This window comes from Cololabis saira, chromosome 16, assembly GCF_033807715.1.
Source record: "Cololabis saira isolate AMF1-May2022 chromosome 16, fColSai1.1, whole genome shotgun sequence".
Taxonomy (NCBI): domain Eukaryota; kingdom Metazoa; phylum Chordata; class Actinopteri; order Beloniformes; family Belonidae; genus Cololabis; species Cololabis saira.
In genome coordinates this window covers 17,697,454-17,717,502 of record NC_084602.1, presented here as the reverse complement: position 1 = coordinate 17,717,502, position 20,049 = coordinate 17,697,454, and the positions used below count along the sequence as shown (strand labels likewise).

At 44.4% G+C, this 20,049-nt stretch overlaps 1 protein-coding gene across 2 annotated transcripts in view; it reads right to left on the bottom strand.

Moving 5' to 3' along the window:
* The window catches only part of hectd1 (HECT domain containing 1), a 51,290-nt gene that overhangs the window by 3,349 nt on the left and 27,892 nt on the right, over positions 1-20,049 (bottom strand). The window contains exons 22-41 of one of the 2 annotated variants that reach the window (XM_061743715.1): positions 19,502-19,714; positions 18,978-19,088; positions 18,607-18,773; positions 17,779-17,955; positions 13,069-14,052; positions 10,263-10,484; positions 9,130-9,263; positions 8,835-8,924; positions 7,208-7,364; positions 6,785-6,855; positions 6,079-6,230; positions 5,939-5,993; positions 5,590-5,818; positions 5,103-5,185; positions 4,638-4,765; positions 3,735-3,936; positions 3,298-3,435; positions 2,599-3,080; positions 2,325-2,483; positions 341-419 (exon numbers count right to left, since the gene is read on the bottom strand). In XM_061743715.1, the coding sequence (XP_061599699.1) occupies positions 341-419; positions 2,325-2,483; positions 2,599-3,080; positions 3,298-3,435; positions 3,735-3,936; positions 4,638-4,765; positions 5,103-5,185; positions 5,590-5,818; positions 5,939-5,993; positions 6,079-6,230; positions 6,785-6,855; positions 7,208-7,364; positions 8,835-8,924; positions 9,130-9,263; positions 10,263-10,484; positions 13,069-14,052; positions 17,779-17,955; positions 18,607-18,773; positions 18,978-19,088; positions 19,502-19,714 (4,033 nt within the window). The remainder of the gene's footprint in view (positions 1-340; positions 420-2,324; positions 2,484-2,598; positions 3,081-3,297; positions 3,436-3,734; positions 3,937-4,637; positions 4,766-5,102; positions 5,186-5,589; positions 5,819-5,938; positions 5,994-6,078; positions 6,231-6,784; positions 6,856-7,207; positions 7,365-8,834; positions 8,925-9,129; positions 9,264-10,262; positions 10,485-13,068; positions 14,053-17,778; positions 17,956-18,606; positions 18,774-18,977; positions 19,089-19,501; positions 19,715-20,049) is intronic. The other variant, XM_061743716.1, reaches the window with a different exon arrangement.

The window sequence follows — 20,049 nt, the reverse complement described above, 5'->3', positions numbered from 1 at the left end:
GTTGACTTGAAGTGCTAATTCTGAGTCTTAACCATCTCAGATCAATAATGAATTTATGTTCTTTCCTTAAATGAATTCAGAAGCTCAGCTGGACCTGAGATGTTTGTGTCACCAGTAAACATCAGGAGTTCCATCTCTGTCAAGTTCAGTCGTGGCTGAACGCAGCCTTCCTACAGATCTTCCATCTCCTTCAACTTCTACAGGTTTTTTCAAAACCTGCTGTGAAGATTTATTCTATTATCCACCCATCCATCTCTCCATCTGTCCATCTGTCCACCTGCCGATCCAACCACCCATCCCTCCATCCGCCCACCCTCCCATCCATTGATCCTCATGTTACCTCGTCATCTCCGTTGGGTTTCAGATCCACTGCAAAGAATCCGTGAACCTTGGAGGACGGACAGAACTGGAAGTTTAACCTGGAGACAGAAGAACATGTTCAGGTCAGTTTTAAGATGCATTTTCAGTCACAATTTACACATGGATACTTAAAAAAACAACAAAAAAACAAACACGAATTCTATAAAAGTTTGACATCAAGGATTAGAAATAAATAAGAACCAGAATATTTTGTAGAATGACCTGTCAGCCACTAATCAGACGTTACAATTCGATAAATGAATGTTCATATACAGTATATCTCAAAAGTGAGTGCACCCTTTAGATTTTTGCAAATATTCTGCCATATCCTTTCAGGGGATAACACTATCTTACTGAAACTTTGATATAACTTAAAGTAGTCAGTGTGCTGCTTGAATAACAGTATAGATTTATTGTCCATTGAAAATTACTCAGTACACAGCTGTTAATGTCTAAACAGCTGGCAACAAAAGTGAGTACACCCCATAGTGAACATGTCTAAATTGTGCCCAAAGTGTCAATATTTTGTGTGACCACCATTGTTATCCAGCACTGCTAACCCTCCTGGGCATGGAATTCACCAGAGCTGCACAGGTTGCTTCTGGAATCTTCTTCCACTCCTCCATGACGACATCACGGAGCGCATGGATGTTGGACACCTTGCACTCCTCCACCTTCCTCTTAAGGATGCCCCACATGTGCTCAATTGGGTTTAGGTCTGGAGACAAACTTGGCCAGTCCATCACCTTAACCTTCAGCTTCTTCAGCAAGGCCGTTGTCATCTTGGAGGTGTGTTTAGGGTCATTATCATGTTGGAAAACTGCCCTATGGCCCAGTTCCCGAAGAGAGGGGATCATGCTCTGCTGCAGGATGTCACAGTATATATTGGAATTCACGTGTCTCTCAATGAAATGCAGCTCCCCAGTGCCGGCAGCAGTCATGCAGCCCCAGACCATGATGCTGCCACCACCATGCTTGACTGTACGCAAAACACATTTGTCTTGGTACTCCTCACCAGGGTTCCGCCACACACCCCGGACACCATCTGACCCAAACAGGTTTATTTTGGTCTCATCAGACCACAGGACATGGTTCCAGTAACTCATGTTCTTGGATTCATTGTCTTCAGCAAACTGTTTGCGGGCTTTCTCATGCATCGGTTTCGGAAGAGCCTTCCGTCTGGGGCGACGGCCATACAAACCGATTTGATGCAGTGTGTGGCGTATGGTCTGGGCACTGACAGGCTGACATCCCACTTCTGCAACCTCTGCAGCAATGCTGGAAGCACTCGCACGTCTATTTTTGAAAACCAACCTCTTGATATGACGCTGAGCTGAGGACTCAACTTCTTTGGTCGACCCAGGCCAGGCCTATTCCGAGTGGAACCTGTCCTGGAAAACCGCTGTATGATCTTAGCCACTGTGCTGCAACTCATTTTCATGGTGTTGGCAATCTTCTTATAGCCAAGGCCATCTTTGTGAAGTGCAATAATCCTTTTTTTCAGCCGCTCAGAGAGTTCCTTGCCATGAGGTGCCATGTTGTCCAGCATTCAGAGAGAATTGTGCCCAAAACACCAAATTTAACAGCCCTGCTTATCATTTACACCTGAATCCTTGTAAGACTAACGAGTCACATGACACCAGGACGGGAAAACAACATCATTGGGCACAATTAGGACATGTTCACTATGGGGTGTACTCACTTTTGTTGCCAGCTGTTTAGACATTAACAGCTGTGTACTGAGTAATTTTCAAAGGACAATAAATCCATACTGTTATTCAAGCAGCACACTGACTACTTTAAGTTATATCAAAGTTTCAGTAGGATAATGTTATCCTCTGAAAGGATATGACAGAATATTTGCAAAAATCTAAAGGGTGTACTCACTTTTGAGATATACTGTATATGTGATAAGCCCGTTTCCATGGAAACCTGTAGGTCTAGTGCTTGTGTGCGTATCTTACCCAAGGTCCTCAATGCTGAGTGGAGGTCCGGAGCCCAGCGGGTTCCTCAGCATCAGGTCCTGCAGCCGAGTGTTCTTATCATCCTCTGACAAACTCTTACTTGCTAAAACCTGTCTCCTTTTCACCGCCAGCTCCTTCACCTCCTTCAGGAATCCAGCTCTGGAGGAGAGAGGACAGATGGAGAGAGGAGATGAAGGAGCCGTAACGGAACAGAATTGACACAAAGAAGATCAAACAGCGGCACTTGCAGCCGAGCAGCTTCCGCTTCTCTCACCTGTGTGGGTTGACCAGCTTGAAGTCATCCCAGGTCAGGATGCCATGGTACCAGGCGGGCGGTTTGGGCTTTGGTGGGTCCATGATGAATTCAGACTTTGAGTCCTCGTCCAAGCTGCCCACCGAGTAGGTCTCCTGGCTTTCCTCGGTGGACGCCTCCGACTGCATCTCCGACAGCAGCAGGAAGGGCTGCAGGTGCCGCTCCGAGACGTGACCTTGTGGCGAGCCGCGAGACTGGTACAGCAGCTTGCTCATGTTGGACTTGATGTCCCCCATGCAGAGCAGCTTGAAGAAAGGCTGAGAGACCGGCAGGTCCACCAGCCGGTTGTCCTGGATGCACTTGGCCAGAAAAACTCCCAGGAAGTGGAAAAGTTTGGTATTTCGCTCCAGCTCCTCGCTGTCCTGAGGGAATGGAGCCGGAAACAGTCCACAGGAACGCTGGACGTAGTAACCAGGAGGCTTCAGGCCTCCACCCAGATCCACCTGAGGCACACAGACCCAAGCGCGTCACAAAAATACATCAACGGGCAGTAAATGTGTTTCCCAAACGACCAGTAAAACTCCAGGTTATTGTGGATCTGTTTTGGCTGCTCACTCGGTTTCTGGCCACCTGACCTTTCAGCGGCTAGTTAATCTTATTTTGTACTGACATTAAAAGAAAATTCGTCCACTTTTCTTTTTTTTTTTTTTTGTGACTGACCTGTCGCGACTCATCGTCAGGGAAGTCGTCGTCACACAGCCAGATACCCAGAGCCGTTCTCTGAAACTCTGCAGCCACCAGAGCGTAAAACTCCAGAGTTGGGCCCAGACCGGTCCCCTCCTCTCCCTGGAACTCCACCTGGAAAACACCAACCAGGATAATCAATTTAAATTCAATCTAAAATACTTTATTAATCCCAGATGGGATAGTTAAAGATAATTAATGACATCAGCTATTTTTCTTCATCATATTTGAAATCTGACACTCTGAGAATGTGGCAAAACATCTGTCTAACAAAGAGAACATCCAACAAACCTCTGAATGGACCTTAAACTCAAAACCTCATAAATGTAAATATTAAATCATCAAAGTAACAATCAGTCAAATTAAAAATCCACAGGTGGAGTGGATCCTGCCTCCCTAGTTGCCCCCCTCACCTCCAGCACGGACTTCCGGTCGGCGTGGAGCTGCATGACTGATTCTGCCCACTCCATCATGGCTTCTCCTCTGGGAACCTTGACCCGCTCGTGTTTGAGCCGACCCACCCTGAACTCCCCGGGATCATCCCGCCGCACCGTGGTGGAGGTCCGGGAGCGCTCCATGGTGGCCTCCCGCCGGTTCTGCAGCCACACGATTGCCCTGCAGACACCAGAGGACAACGGCCAGAAGGTCTGAGTTATAGGTGGAAAACTGAGGTTGCCCAATGCTACGGACAGGAAGACAACATCCCAGAGCTCTGAAGTGGAATAATCACATTCTGTCCCCCGACAGGTACTCAGCTAAACACTGCTCCTCTTTTTTAATGCTCTGCACTCCGACCTTCACCCTTCACCCTGGCCACAGCTGTGAGTGAGTGAAGCCATGTGACGACCTAGCTCCAAATCATCCCAGCAGAGCTCTGGTCTCTCAAGACTTCAGGTTTACTGGTGGTTCCTAGAGTTTTGAACAGTCTTCAGGCAGAGTCTTCAGTAACCAGGCTCCTGGTTCTGGTGGAACCAGTCTGGGGCCAGGAGGCAGACACCTACCTCTAGCAGTCTCTACCTTAAACATTAGCCATCAAACTTTACTTTTGATAAAGCTCATTGTTGCTACTCAGTGATCTGAACCATCCTTGTAGTTCTGCTGTCATAGGTTCTAGACTACTGGGAGAACCTCCCACGATGCACTGGGCCCCTCTCTTCTACAGTCCACTTAACGGGCGGGATTAAGACATCAAAAACACAAGATGTTGTGGACTTAACAGTCATCAGGGTTGTAATAAACCAAGTAACAGTAAGAAAGGGAAACCACTGAAGATATTTAAAGTTTAAAATGTTCATCCCCTCATGTGTCAGACTCACCTGGAGGCCCCGAAGGCAGTGCAGGTGAAATACAGCTGTCTGGTCTCAAAGGGGATGAGGAAAGGACACTTGGAGGTGAGCTGCTCGCACCAGTCCGGCAGCGCTCCGCTGGCCAGGGCCAGAGGCTCCTGCAGAACGAAACATCAGCAAGCGCGGTTTGCACAGGTGAGGGGGCTAACGGGGAAACGGCACCACTAAATCTAGAACTAAAACTAAACTTCATATTTTTTTTACACAAAGTTAGTTCTATTTTCTTTTACAAAGTCAGCCTCTTAAAACTTCACACAGTTTGAATGTCATAATTATTATAACTACTACTGTCAACCACTGTTGTCATAACTACGATAAAAAAAATGAGAGAAGTCCTGTTTTGTCTTCTTTTTTAAAAGTTTTAAGGCCAATGATGAAAAAGGTTGAGTAATAAAGGCTTGTATGTAACTGGAGAGTTGAAGAGAGCAAACTGACCTCGATCTGCTGCAGAATCTTGGTGGTGATCTTCTTGCTGGTGAACTCTTCTAGCGGCGCATTGAACTGCAGCTCATCAATATCTGCAACACAATTTCAAAATTAAAAAAACCCCCTCAGTGATTATTTTTCTGCTGACTTCTGGTTCCATATCATCTGCTTTCCTCTGTTTTGTTGAAATGTGTGATAAATATCAGGACATCCTACACCTGTGGCCTTTTTCTCTGGATTTCTCCAGTTGGAGTTTTTAAATTGCTCCCAGTTGTCATGCCAGCGCTGTTGTATGGCAGCTACGCCGACAACCGGTGTGTGAGTGTGTGGGTGAATCTCTAAAGTTTAAAGCGTTTTGGGGTACAGCTGGAGAGCGCTATATAAGTGTAAGCCATTTACCGTTTACTATTTAAATAGTAAGCTCCAAGCTGCTCCTGAATTCCAGCTGATGTGACTAAAACTGCAGCAACCGTAGAAGAGTAAGTGATTTTTGTACCTTCCTGCAGCGTTCGTGAACTGGAGGCAGAGTCTCGTCCGATGACATAGAGGATGCGCAGCAGCTGCAGGACGTCCTCCACCCCGCAGGCGTTCTGGCTGCAGCCGGCTTTGGCCTGCACCGCCTCCTTCGCCCATCCCAGGATCTCACTGCTCTGATTGCCTGAAACCGAGCTCGGGCTCAGACCGCCAGAACGACCCCCAAGACTGACGCCGTTTTCAAACAACTCCTGCAAACAAAAACAACATTTACCTTAACTGAGAGAACCCCATCCCAAATGAAAGTCACGGTTTACTGTCAGTCATCTTCTCCAGCTGGCAGAACAAACGCTGATATCCCGTCCACTCACCATCTTCCCACTCTCCTTCTCTTTTTCGGTGTCTTTGAGCTCCCGGTACATGATCCTGCGGGACGACAGGCGCCGTTAAAACTCAAACATCTGAAACACGGGTTTCCCTGAGCTTTCATTCACATTGCCTTCTGTCTTACGTGTACGTAGGCTCCCAGATGCGCCGCAGTTTGTCCGTCTTCACAGATCCGTTGCAGGAGAGCTGCAGGAGCCGCTGAACGTAGTAGAAGATGGTCAACTTGTAGTTGGACAGAGGAAGTTCCACTTCCCGGGTTGTGCCGAGCCCTGCCACCTGAAAGCACACACAACGAAACATACCCAATTTAAAAAATGTGGTTTTTTTTTTTAATCTGCTCTTTACAAGATATTAAAATAATGCAAATGCACCCTCTGACGAAATAATGCATATTATGTGTTATTTTTTTTCCATCTCTTGTTAGTTTTCTGGTCTGGAACATATGATCTTAGAGAAGCATGAGCTGCTGCACATTGACCTGGAAACAGTTATACCACCATCTCCAAACTATTTTGAAGTCTATGTTCTACTGTGAGAAAGATTATTGACAATTGGAAAGCCTTCAAGACAGCAGTCAATCAAATCCCAAATTGTCTTCGTCACATGCACATTCTACATGGTACAATGTGTAGCAGTTCCAGTTTTCAGCACAGCCATGCAGCTGGAACACGTCTGGAGGTTCATGGGTTTGTTCCAGCAGCATTCCTGCTGCGTATGTTCAGGTCATTTGTATTAAATGTTGTTTGGCTGGCGTACAATTCTCTCGAGTTGATGCGCTCAGTGAAAAATGAACCTGATTTAGGGTGTGAAGCAACATCTTTTCGTCTTACCTTTAGAGTGAGAGCCAGGTGAGGAGACGGGGCACACTCCACCTCTTCCCGAACCTCCGACCGAGGCGTCCCTGAAACAAAGGTAAGAGGAAATTGAGTTTTAGTGCTTAGTTCACACCTAAACAGGACGGTTTCACTTTTTCCATTTTAATACTTCAGAAGAACAAAAATCACAAAATCTGAAAATTAAACAAGGTTGGTAGGGAATCATGTGGAAAAATGAGCACCTTCACAGATGAGCCCTCAATTAAAGTTAAATTTAAAACTTCACCTTTTTAATGTTCACATAAACATCTAAAACTTTGCTAAAGCTCTGGTTGGACCTTATTTTGTACTAGTTTCACATTTTCAAAGTAAAAAAGTGAAAATGATTTCAAGATTAGACTGGTAATGTTTGTGTTTGTGTTTGTGCGGGGGGCATGCCTGGTGGGGGGATCTCCAGGTCCGTGGTCTGCTGGACGTTAGTCCTTCCTGGGCGGGGGTCGAAGGCGGGAACCAGAGCAGAGAACTGCCTCTTCAGGACAAAATCATCGTCCCAGGTCCTCCTGCGTCCTCCCTTGGTCTCGTACTCCTCCTCCTCCTGGAAGACATAATCCATGCAATCTTACTGGTGTAGTATTATAACATCCTTACCTCATGATGTGTACTACGATAACATCCCTACCTCATGATGTGTACTACGATAACATCCCTACCTCATGATGTGTACTACGATAACATCCCTACCTCATGATGTGTACTACGATAACATCCCTACCTCATGATGTGTACTATTATAACATCCCTACCTCATGATGTGTACTATTATAACATCCCTACCTCATGATGTGTACTACTATAACATCCCTACCTCATGATGTGTACTATTATAACATCCCTACCTCATGATGTGTACTATTATAACATCCCTACCTCATGATGTGTACTATTACAACATCCCTACCTCATGATGTGTACTATTATAACATCCCTACCTCATGATGTGTACTATTATAACATCCCTACCTCATGATGTGTACTATTATAACATCCCTACCTCATGATGTGTACTATTACAACATCCCTACCTCATGATGTGTACTATTATAACATCCCTACCTCATGATGTGTACTATTATAACATCCCTACCTCATGATGTGTACTATTACAACATCCCTACCTCATGACTTGTAATACTATAACATCCCTACCTCATGATGTGTACTATTATAACATCCCTACCTCATGATGTGTACTATTATAACATCCCTACCTCATGATGTGTACTATTATAACATCCCTACCTCATGATGTGTACTATTACAACATCCCTACCTCATGACTTGTAATACTATAACATCCCTACCTCATGATGTGTACTACTATAACATCCCTACCTCATGATGTGTACTACTATAACATCCCTACCTCATGATGTGTACTGTTATAACATCCCTACCTCATGATGTGTACTATTATAACATCCCTACCTCATGATGTGTACTATTACAACATCCCTACCTCATGATGTGTACTATTATAACATCCCTACCTCATGATGTGTACTATTACAACATCCCTACCTCATGATGTGTACTATTATAACATCCCTACCTCATGTGTACTATTATAAAATCCCTACCTCATTATGTGTACTATTACAACATCCCTACCTCATGATGTGTACTATTATAACATCCCTACCTCATGATGTGTACTATTATAACATCCCTACCTCATGATGTGTACTGTTATAACATCCCTACCTCATGATGTGTACTATTATAACATCCCTACCTCATGATGTGTACTATTATAACATCCCTACCTCATGTGTACTGTTATAACATCCCTACCTCATGATGTGTACTATTATAACATCCCTACCTCATGATGTGTACTATTATAACATCCCTACCTCATGATGTGTACTACGATAACATCCCTACCTCATGATGTGTACTATTATAACATCCCTACCTCATGATGTGTACTACGATAACATCCCTACCTCATGATGTGTACTACGATAACATCCCTACCTCATGTGTACTATTATAAAATCCCTACCTCATGACATCCACGACTCTTATCTTCCTTGCCTTCCGTATATGGCTTGTATTCTGTCTCATTTCTTTTATTGATATATTTAAACTGCACCTGAACGGTAGTTAGGAAAATAGCACAATGACAATACGCTCATTAAATGGTCTGACATCATTTCCTGTGTGAAGCTGCAAATATCTGAGTGAAACCAGAGAACTGAGTCTCAACAAACGCACTATTACAAAACAATGTTAAAAAGCAAAAATACCAGTCAGACACAAAACCAGAACCACCATGAAAACAGGGTCAGTTTACGTACCAAGACCTCTTCATACTCCTGATCCTCCTGATTGTCATCTTCATTCTCATCGTCGTCGTCATCAGGCTCTGGAAGGTCTTCCTCATCATCCAGCTCAGCCAGCAGCGTGTTGGCACGGCAACTGTCCAGGAAGTCTGTTTTCAGGAAGACACAACAAAAGGTTTCAGAATGAGCAAACTGCTAATAAGACTCCTACTGGGTGAGAAACGCTGCACAAAAATAGTCAAACACACACTTTTAGGAACACATTTTAAATCATTCGTCTTTCACAAATCCACAAATATAAATGGGAGGTGATAAGTGTCCTGTTCTCTGATTGGTTGCACGCGATAGACGTCGGTCTCATCTGTCCAGAGGACATCGTTCTATGCTGGTCTGTTCAGATGCAGTTTTACAATCCTGCCGTAATATCTTTCAGACAGACGAGGGTTCCTCCAAGGCATCGTTTTCAAACGACCCACATTGTTCAGTCTTTACCCGTTGTACTGAAATCAATATTAACATTTATCATGTTTCCGCAGTAGGGTCTCTGTGTGGTCTTTACAGGTTCTCTGAGGGTTGCAAGGTCAGACCAGCAAACCTGCCTTTGTAGCGGTCTGCACACCTGATGATGATCAGCAGCACCTGGCTGCAACTTACCCTCTTAAATCCTATGGAAGGGGGTACTTAGTCTTTACAAACACTGTTTCTGCTTTCTTTTTTCTGGTTGATAAATAGTAGTGTAATAATTGCCTTCTTATTCATCCAAGGTTGTTTTTATCTTACTCTACGACCTCGTTATGCCCATATGATTTAAAAAAAATATTCTCATGCATAATTCTTCAGAATTAAAACAACTTTTTCCCACCTAATTAATCACCCACCTGGACACCTGGGTGTTCACTTGGAGACCAGAATGGATTGTAAATGTGACACTGATGCCATTTACAACAAGAGACAGAAGAGCAGACTGAATTACTTGAGGAAGCTTAGCTGAATTTTCTCTACTTAACGCTAATTCTGATTCAACACCTTGCATATCAGATATAAAGAAAACAGTTAAAGGCCAATGCTCTTTGCCATACGGAGGGTTAGGCTGCAGGTTAAGCTGGAGCAGGCTCAATTTGTTCTTCTACGCAAGTGTGAGCACCAACCATAGAGAGAAAACTCCGCCTCCTGTCCTGTGTCGCTCTCACTGGACGTGGATGTCAGGCTGGTCGTCAGGGTGTTGCTTAGCAACTGGCCCACTGACAGACCCGTGGTAGCTGTGGCTACATTATTGCCACTGGTTACTATGGAAGTTGACATGGTTACGGTGGAGGTGGTACCAGTGGTGGTGAGATTAGGAAAGCTCTGAGCACCCATGAGAGGAGAAGCTGCAAACAAACAAAACAAAAAACAAACAGCAGTTAGTTGGTCAGAAACCAGAGAGACACAGCAGTACATGCTCCGGTCAGCTGACGGGTAACAGCCGCTGCCCGCAGGGCGCTCATGCTGCGCTTACATTCACTCAGCTACAACATTAAAACCAGTTGTTCAATGATGTGTCAGGTCCCTTCGTCCAATCACAGACCCCTGATATGCAGCTCCAAGAGTCAATTTTGACTAACTTTAGTCCCAAACAAGTAAGGACAATGTCTAAAATGTAAATAAAAACAGGATGAAATGATCGGCAAAGCTCATAAGTACATACTTTATTCCTCAGGTTGATAACATCTGTCCTTTATTTCTCAGAGACTCTGCCTCCTGAAGATAATGAAATTCTAAATGTCACTGTTGTGTTAATCAACATCATTAGTTGTAGATGTTCATCCATGTTCTTTTCCAGCCTTTTGTTACACACATCTCTACTTCTTTTTATGCATAATGCATAAATACTCCACTTTTTTTTTAATTGCCTTTCTAAATTCACCACTTGGTGCATGTAGTCATATATCTAGTAGCTGCTTGGTGTCTGAATTAAGGCTTGTTTAGGAGATGGTCTTTAAAGCCCCATTTCCACTGAGTGGTCCAGTACGGTATTTTGTGTTTCCCCATTATAAAATGGTGCAAGTGCATATCTTATCATCCTCTGTGTGACACTATGTAGCACCCTGTTGTAGAAAAAAATATTAACATCCATCACAAACACCTCTATTATATGTTTTAACCACCTGGGTGACTATCTGGGGTAAAACTGAGTGCATTAAGTTAACAAGAAAAAAGACATGACAGATGGTCCAAGTTCAAGAAATGTAATTTGCATGCAAGTGGGTCAAAACATACATCAGGAACCTCAGTGCAAAAGTGGCACAGAAAAACTGAATACATAGTAATTTGAACAACATAATGATTAAGGCTAAACACTAAATGAATATCATAATCGGCTGTTGCAGCTGTGTGACAGCAGAGCCAAAACTCTCAAAGACAAAAACTGTACTCGTAAGGAAGGTCATAGAATGGTTAAGACCAATATTTCCATCACTCGAGCCCACTCCACACCAAATGGGAGCAGCATGCCAAGAGAAAGTTCATGAGTCAGATGGATTGCCAGACAACAACGTACAACTATGAAGTATGGAAGGTTGTCCGTTGGTAGTTGGAAATGACTTACTGACCAGTGTTGTTCACACAAAGCTGCTGCTGACTGCTCATTTATCTGACCTCAACCTGTCTATGAGCTCGGCCTAAACGGTCCATCTAGGTGGAACTAACACTTAGTTCCACCTAGATGGACCGTCGAGAAATATGTAAAATAAGCATCACTTATTGTTCTTCATTTGAGTGGATGAACATAGACTGAACACTACAATAATTACTACTACAAGGTTCGACAGAGGGTCTCCACAGAACATTCAGTGGCCCTTTCATCAACACAGTAAATATATGCATTAACCAAACCTTTGCTTAGGTATATTTTAAAATCAACCATATTCATTCCACACTTTGAAGTTTAAAATGTTACAACCTTCAATGTTTTGAATGATCTCAGTGCTGTTTTTCTGCAACGATGGGCCCTCCTCAGGAAGAAGTTAATGCACAGACTACTACTACTACCACTACTACTACCACTACTACCACCATTTAGCAGACGCTTTTATCCAAAGCGACTTACATCTGAGAGAACAAGTTTATTTGTATAGCACAATTCAACAACAAGGTGATTCATTGTGCTTCACTCCAAATAAACAACTTTATCATAAACATTCAACGCAGCATCAATCGCTAGAAGTGTTTCTTTACTACTTTTGAAGATATCTGGGCAGTGAGTTGTCAGGAAAACAAAAATTGTGGTGACAGTAACTTTCAGAAGAGCACTATGCTTATTAGTCAGGGGGAAAAAAAGTAGGACCCTTCTCTCTGCAGCTGCATGTGATCATTGGGAACACTTAATTTTCATTTTCTTCCTATTTTTCAACCCAAGCAGCTTATGGTCCATCAGCTGTAGTTCATCAGTTAGTAACCTCAACTGTTAAAGGTTTTAATGTCGTGGCTGAGCGGCATACAGGCATATGCGACAAAATTTGAAGCTGACAACAAAAGTTAATGCATCTTTAGTCATTGAAAACACAGCACACTCACCACAGACCTGTGTCCTCATGTCAGCAGAGCAGGATGTGTTCATGTTCATGCATGTTTGGGCTGTCCTAGTGGTTTGGTTTGCTTGAATGTGTCAAAGCTGCTACCTGAGCCTTGGTGGGCACCAAACAAGCAGACCAAGACCCCTTGGAAATGTGGCTCCTAGTCTAAGTCCAAATGGTTCAAACCAATTAACAATTATTCTCATTAACATGTCCAATCAGGTTGTGAACTTTTCCACATTTCTTCTGTTGTGTCGTTCCCATCCAAAGTTGAAAGACTAACATGACTTTGTATCAGAAAGTATAACTGCCTTAGTTTGGACTGAAGTACCAAGTACAAGTGTAAATGCGCCCCTGGTGTGTATTTCTGTGTATTAGTGTGTGGTGCTGTGGTACTCACTGGCTGTGCTCATGACGTTCCTGCCCAGTGTGTTGGTGTTGTTGTCGCTGCTACTGCGGCTCAGGTTCATGTTGTTGGTGGCATTGGTGCGAGACATGTTGGGTGCCCGGCGGACGAAGGACTCCATGAGGCTGGCCTCTCTGGAAGAAAGGTTGGGCACACTGGCGCTGGAGCTCATGGGAGCGCCGGCAGCCAGCAGGGAGCTGACGGACAGCCGCGTGTTGGCTGCCGAGCACAGCGGCCTCTGAGAGTGCGTATCCTTGCTGGATGACTCGGACACCGAGCTCACATCCGGGGAGCTGACGCTCACCAGCCCCATGGAGATGGCGGTTGCTGGGTCGGTGGCAGCCATCGCCGTGGGTGAGTGGGGTTCTTCTCCGGCTGCGGATGTGTCCGCGGTGATTGTACCAGAGCTGGAAGCTGAACCGGATCCTCCTTCTGCCGCCGAGGACAGAACAACAATTGGCTCCTGCTGATGTCCATCAGAACCAACTCCTCCTCCTCCTCCCAGTACTCCTCCCACCCCGACACCCTGATCCAGCAGCAGCCCCTCAGCCTTCCTCTCCAGCTGCAGGCCCCCTGCCCCAGTCAGTCCAGCGGACGAACTCAGACTGATATCCGAGGAGGAGGCGACGCTGCAGACGGAGCTGCTGCTGCCCTTCCTGCTGGAGGAGCTGGCCCCGCCTTTGTCGGGACAGTTATTTTTCACCAAGCTGCTCCATGAAGGCTGCTGCGAGGACGATGAGGTGGATGATGACGAGGATGACGTGGTGGTGGTGGTTCCGCCAATGGCCGCGGGTGTCACAGAGGGTCCCACCGTGGAGGAGGCGGGACCTGAAACAGTGGATGAGACAGGTTTGGGTGATGGCGCTGTGGCAGCCAACTCAGGGTCGTACCCTGGAGCAAGCTTGAGGTCAAACTTCCCTTCAGCGCCCATACGGTAAGAGTTAGAGCCGCCAGCATCCCAGGTTACATCAATCCAGCCTGGATGGACAGAGAGATAGGAGGCAGACGGACGGATGGATGTCAGAGACCCGGCAGAGAGGCAGACAGAGAGACAAAGAGGTAGAAAGAGGCAGACAGCAAATAACCAACTTGCAGTCAGAACAGCTCCACACTGCATCAGGTCATATGTGTAAAAACGATAGAAAAGGTATCTGATAGAAGTATCTGATAGAAGTAGGTTTTCATAGAGAGATACAACCTCAAATGGAGAAGAACATAGTTGTATTTCATTGAGGCACCCGTTTATTTTACCAAAATAAAAATAACTCATGATTCAACATCGTGCAGATCCACCTTCAGCAGCAGGAACCCTCAGTAGATGATTCCTGTCTGACTTCATCAGTGTTTCTGGAGGAATTCTGGTCCGTTCTTCTTTCCAACATTACTCAGGTCACTGGGTTTTCTAGACATTCATGTCTACACAGGTCTCTGCAGGTCCCACCACAGCATCTCAACTAGGTTCAGGTCTGGATTTGGACCTGGATTATTTTATTTTTCATCATCCTGATATAGATCTGTTGATGCGTTTGGGATTATTTCATGTCACATGACCCGGTTTCAGCCAATCTTTATCTCTGTCAGTCAGATGTCCTCACATTTGTCTCCAGAAGACTCTGGTCTACAGAGGAGTTCATGGTCGACTCAATGATTGACAGGTGTCCAGGTCCAGACCATCATCCCTCCACTACCGTGCTTGACAGTAGGTCTGAGGTGTTTCTGCTGGTTTTCTCCAAACATGGTTCTGGACATGAAGACCAAACATCTCCACGTTGGTCTCATCTGTCCAGAGGACATCGTTCCAGAAGTCTGCTGGTTTGTTCAGATGCAGTTGGTGAACCTCAGTTGTGCTTCCGTGTTCATTTGAGAAGTTTTCTCCTGGAAACTTCCAAACAAACTTCTTCTGACTGTATTTCATGGATGTTAACATCTAAAGCCTGAATTATGGTTCTGCGTTAAACCAATGCAGAGCCTACACCGTAGCCGTAATGCCGTCGTGAACCCTTCGGACTTCTCCGTCACTCCATTTCCCGGCGGAAAGGAAAGGAAATCACACACAAACACGAAGAAAAGAGCACTGAAAGTTCACTACTGCTTCACTAACCAGAACCGGAAATGCGTTGCTACCAAGCAAACCAATCACAGCCCTCTCGGTCTGCGTTGGGTCCGCGTAGTTACATTTTTTTGGGAGGCGCAGGTCAGGCTACGGCGTAGGCTAAGGAGAGCCTCTCCGCGTAGCCGTGTACCCTACAGCGTTGGTTTGACACGGAACCATAATTCAGGCTTAACATGCTCAGTGAGGTGTCTAGATTCTGAGATGAAGCTCTTTATTTTTAGATTCATTTTTTCTTTATTTTTTCCCATTTCTCTGGGAACTATATCTGATCTTGGGTCTGATATTGAGGTAAATCCTTTTTTTTTAAGTACCCTTTATCAGAAACACTGGAAACTTAGAGTTAATTGAAGGGGAAGATATGCAGCAAAGAGCCACAGGCCGGGACTTAAACCTGGATGACGACGACAGCCTCCGCATAAGCTGCACCTGCTCAAACCATTAGAGCCACCTGCTGCTCAGGGGTAGATCTACTTGGATATCTACTCCTGGGAAGATTGACAAGTGTCTTGAACGATTTCCACTTGTGACTAGTTCTTCTTACTGCAGAATGTTAAATTCCAAATCGCTTGGGAACGATTTTATAAATGTTTCCAGATTGATGCTTGTCTAAGATCATTGCTGATGTCTTTCCCTTTGTCAATATGCTCCAGACAAGTAAACTGATAAAACATCTGCTTTAATTTTTTAATAGAGGTCTGCACACCTGCTGATTATCAGTTCATCAATGATGATGATTAGCAGCATCCGACTACAACTTCGCTCTTAAATCATTTGAAAGCAGTAAGGGAGTACTTACGACTGCCCACATTATATTTCATTTTTCACATCAACAAAAACTGAAAAAAAGTTACGTTTTTAATCCGAGGTTGTATTTGTGTAATGGTTAGAACTACTGCAATCACATGAACTCAGAAAAGGCGCGGTGCTGCCAATTTGAATGTCCCTGTCCCTTACATGAATGTTATCAATAGTTGAGTGACAGAAGATGAATATGCAACTACTTAGATAATCGCGCAATAAGTGGTATTTTTATAAATGATAAAGGCGTTCACTGGTCTGTGAGATGGCACTCACACACAAGTTACTTTTAGATTTAAGCACGTTTAAGTCTGAGTCCATTATCCTGTTAATTTAGCTCAAAGGCCAGATGTCGGTGACGGTGAACATATGTTTGGAGTATGAAAGTTAAAGCAGCACTTATCTATAAATCCTTCTGGAAGTCAGATCATAACCACTGACGCTGCATATGTTTGTCCTTTAATGTTATATCTGCAGATCAGCAGTCCTGTTGAGTGACGAGTAAAAATATCAAGACTAGTGAGATTATTATTCAGACTTTCTAACGTAAAACCAGCCAGGGACCAGAAACGTTTGGGAACTGGCGCTGACGGTCGATGGTGGAGTAGAGGAAAGGGACCATCTTCAGATCATGGAACGCTGCAAACACACACTGGGGACGGATCACTGAGTGGGCAGCTGAGGAGTGGAGGCGGAACCGAGACGAGATCACCGGTACGACGCAGTCATACTGGAGCTGCTCAAAATAAAACCGCTGCGGCAGTTTTAAACATTTCTATCAGCATAAATGTTGACAGAAATGGGCATTCCTTCTTCTCCGTATAGAGTGCTTTCAAGTTTTTCTTCAGCAATTTTATTTATTAATCGCAAGTTTTTGGATTGCTTTTACTAAATTTGCCTTCATAAAATAACATGCAATACTGCGTAAAGATGTATTTTCACTATAAATTAAGAAATAAAGAAATAAAAAGAGAAAGAATGACAGAAAAAAGGAAGAATCCAGAGTTTCTGGAAGATCAGACCATCGTCATGAAGGTGCTCCTGAATAAGCTTTAAGGCCTCTCCATGCACCAGTACCACTGCTGACCACATGGGGGCGTACAGATCTGCTGTGTTGACTTACGAGCAACTGACAGTACTGTGTTAATGAGTTTAAAATTTGAACTATTATTACTGAGACACACTAAGAACATTATTATTGTGGTATTTCAGAAATAACCCAAAATGTACTTTTCAGCACCCGAAACCTGCACAGAACTCAGCAAAATCACATGAAAGGAAATTGAGATGGAAAGTAGCTGATAGTGAATCACATAAGTTGATTTGACACCACGGTTTGCTTTTCACTGTGCATGATCTGGACAATCATTTTGGAATTAAAGTAAAACTATTGTGATTATGTGAACATGAAGCTGAAGCACGGATGAGAAACATCACGCAGACATGTGACCTCTGACATCAGCAGGGTTGCAGGTCATGTTTAGAGAGAACATAGGTAATGTGCATGCTCAGACTGATCTTCCTGAACTTCACCGCTTTAGAGGAGAATACATTAGATAATAAACGTGAGCATAGTTGAAAAGCTACATTCAAAGGAAAAGGAGATGGGGACAAAAACATATGCTCACACTGAAGTCCTGAAATAAAGAGCTGAATTCCTGTGTAAAGATTAAAAAGAATAGATATTTTGAAAGCACAACAGCAGCTGGTTTGTGACTCTGAGATGAATGAGGCCTCATGATTTTATAGTTTTCATTTACAGTTTTTTCTTGTTTCATCGGGACGGGTCTTACCGTTGTGAGCCTCCCCAGTGACAGTGCCCTCTCCAGCCGGGTTTCCATCCTGGTCCCGCCACTTCCAGTCAATACCACGAACAACCCGTGCTCCCGGGACGATGTACTTCATTACTTGGGAGCGGAACAGACGCCGTTGGCGGCGAAGGTTTGCCTCTGCCTCTTTCACAGCTTTACCTGGAGGGGGAGGAGTCAGAGATGGAGAGACAGGTTAATGGATTACATTTAACTGGTATATAAATGGAAAAAGGATCTTTGTAAAAAAACAATTCCAGAGATAAAAGTGTAGATGAGCAAAGCAATAGCAGGAGGAGGTTTCTAAAATTCAAAGTTTGGGAGATTATTTCTAAGAAAGTATTTTAGAAATCTGCTGTTAGTAATCATTCAACAAATACTTTAATGAAGTTGAAGACATCAGGTTAATATTGTTGTGTGTTCTGACTCTGTAAAATGACCAACCTGAGGCCTAAAACATGAATTTGACAGAAAAAGATTGAAAGAAAATGAGATTCGTCAACCCAGGCCTCCTTCTCTGGTATAGTATATCGTACTGAGAAGCACATGGTTTTATGGAACTGGACCCATCCTGAGCTAAAAATACATGACTAGCAGCCATTCACCCGCTGTGATGCATTTTAACAGGGTAACATGTTCAAATCTGCAGCTCTTTTGGCTGTGAAAGAAAAGACTCTAGACTGAGGATCAGTCCAGCGGTAGCAGTCAAAATATGTCTGCTGCAAATGAAAACCTCTCTATATCCACACTGGTGCGTGCCTCATTTCATCAAAAAGCATCCGTTTAGACGGTCCGGGTGACATCAGTCCTCACCCAGTTGGTCCTCACAGACGGCGATGACGGTGCCGTATAGCTCCAGTCCTGACAGGGACAGGTAATGTGTCTGACCGCTGGCATTCTTCCCCATCTGTTTGATCCGGATGTGTCTCCAGCCCTGCTTCTCGTCTTTGGAGGGGTCCAGAGGCCATGTGGCCGTCGACCTGTTTCAGACAGATCTGCATTAACTCCCAGAAGTCCATGCAGCAATTAGAAATGACGAGGAGTTTAATAGGTTATTCAGAAATTTGCATCGTGTTTGAGATAAAAAGGGAGGCATGTCAATATTTTACCTTTAGCATTAATTTAAAACAAAGTTAACATTTTAAGTGTAATGATGGTTCACTCAGTTCAGATGAATGTTGTACCCTGGTTCGTTGAGGCTGCTGTCATCTATGTGGGTGTAGAGTGTGGACCAGTTCTGACCGTCCTTCGACACCTGAAAGACCCAGTTCCTCAATGCTGACCGCCCGTAACCTCTGCAGGAGGACGAGGAGGATGGGACAGGAGGAACAGGACGAGGACAAAGACGAGGGGACGGGAGGAACAGGTGGAGATGTGAAGAACAGGGGGGGCAAGGACAGAAAGAATTAGTCTCCTACATATTTCAAAGAAATCATTGTTTCTATGTCTATCTGAGCCTCTCTTAGCTGTTTGAGGCAGAATGCTGCTTCATTGCAGTGTCTCAGGTGTGTGTGTGTGTGTGTGTGTGTGTCATTACCTGGCGTGTGTCTCAGGTGTGTGTGTGTGTGTCGTTACCTGGCTTGTCTTGAGTGTGTGTTGGTACCTGGCATGTGTGTTTCACTACCTGGTGTGCATCAGGTGTGCATGTCTCGTTACGCGGTGTGTATTTGGTGTGTGTGTGTGTGTGTGTGTGTGTGTGTGTCGTTACCTGGCGTGTCTCAGAGTGTATGCTGAGGGAATGACCCAGAGGCCGAGGTCGACAGCGAACCATGCATTTTTGTCATCGTTGGTGTGGCAGTTGAGGGCGGAGCTATCCCGACTCAGAATGTCCTCCAGACGCCCGTAGGGAAGGTTACGCCCCTCTGATGATGTCACTACCACAAGCCCATACACCGCAGGATTAACCCACTCGTAGGCGGTCCTGTAGAGAAACGCAGATCAGAACTGGCTATCATGAACCTTTTTGTACAGATTCCTTCGTAATCATATCAACCAAAAAGCCGGCGCAAGTGTTTGTTCATGAACACGCAATAGAATCTAAAATTATCATTTGAAGGCATTTTCAGAATAATCTTAACTTTTGCCTTTCATAAAAAGGAAATGGAAAGGAAAACAAATATCCCCCTAGAGCAACTCAGTCAGGAATGAAATGTCAGATTACAACACAAAAAGGTCATTGATGGGGCTTGTGATGTTATCATGTGCTCACAGGAGTGAAAAAAAGTTATCATCACCATGCAAAGCTTGTTGTATGTA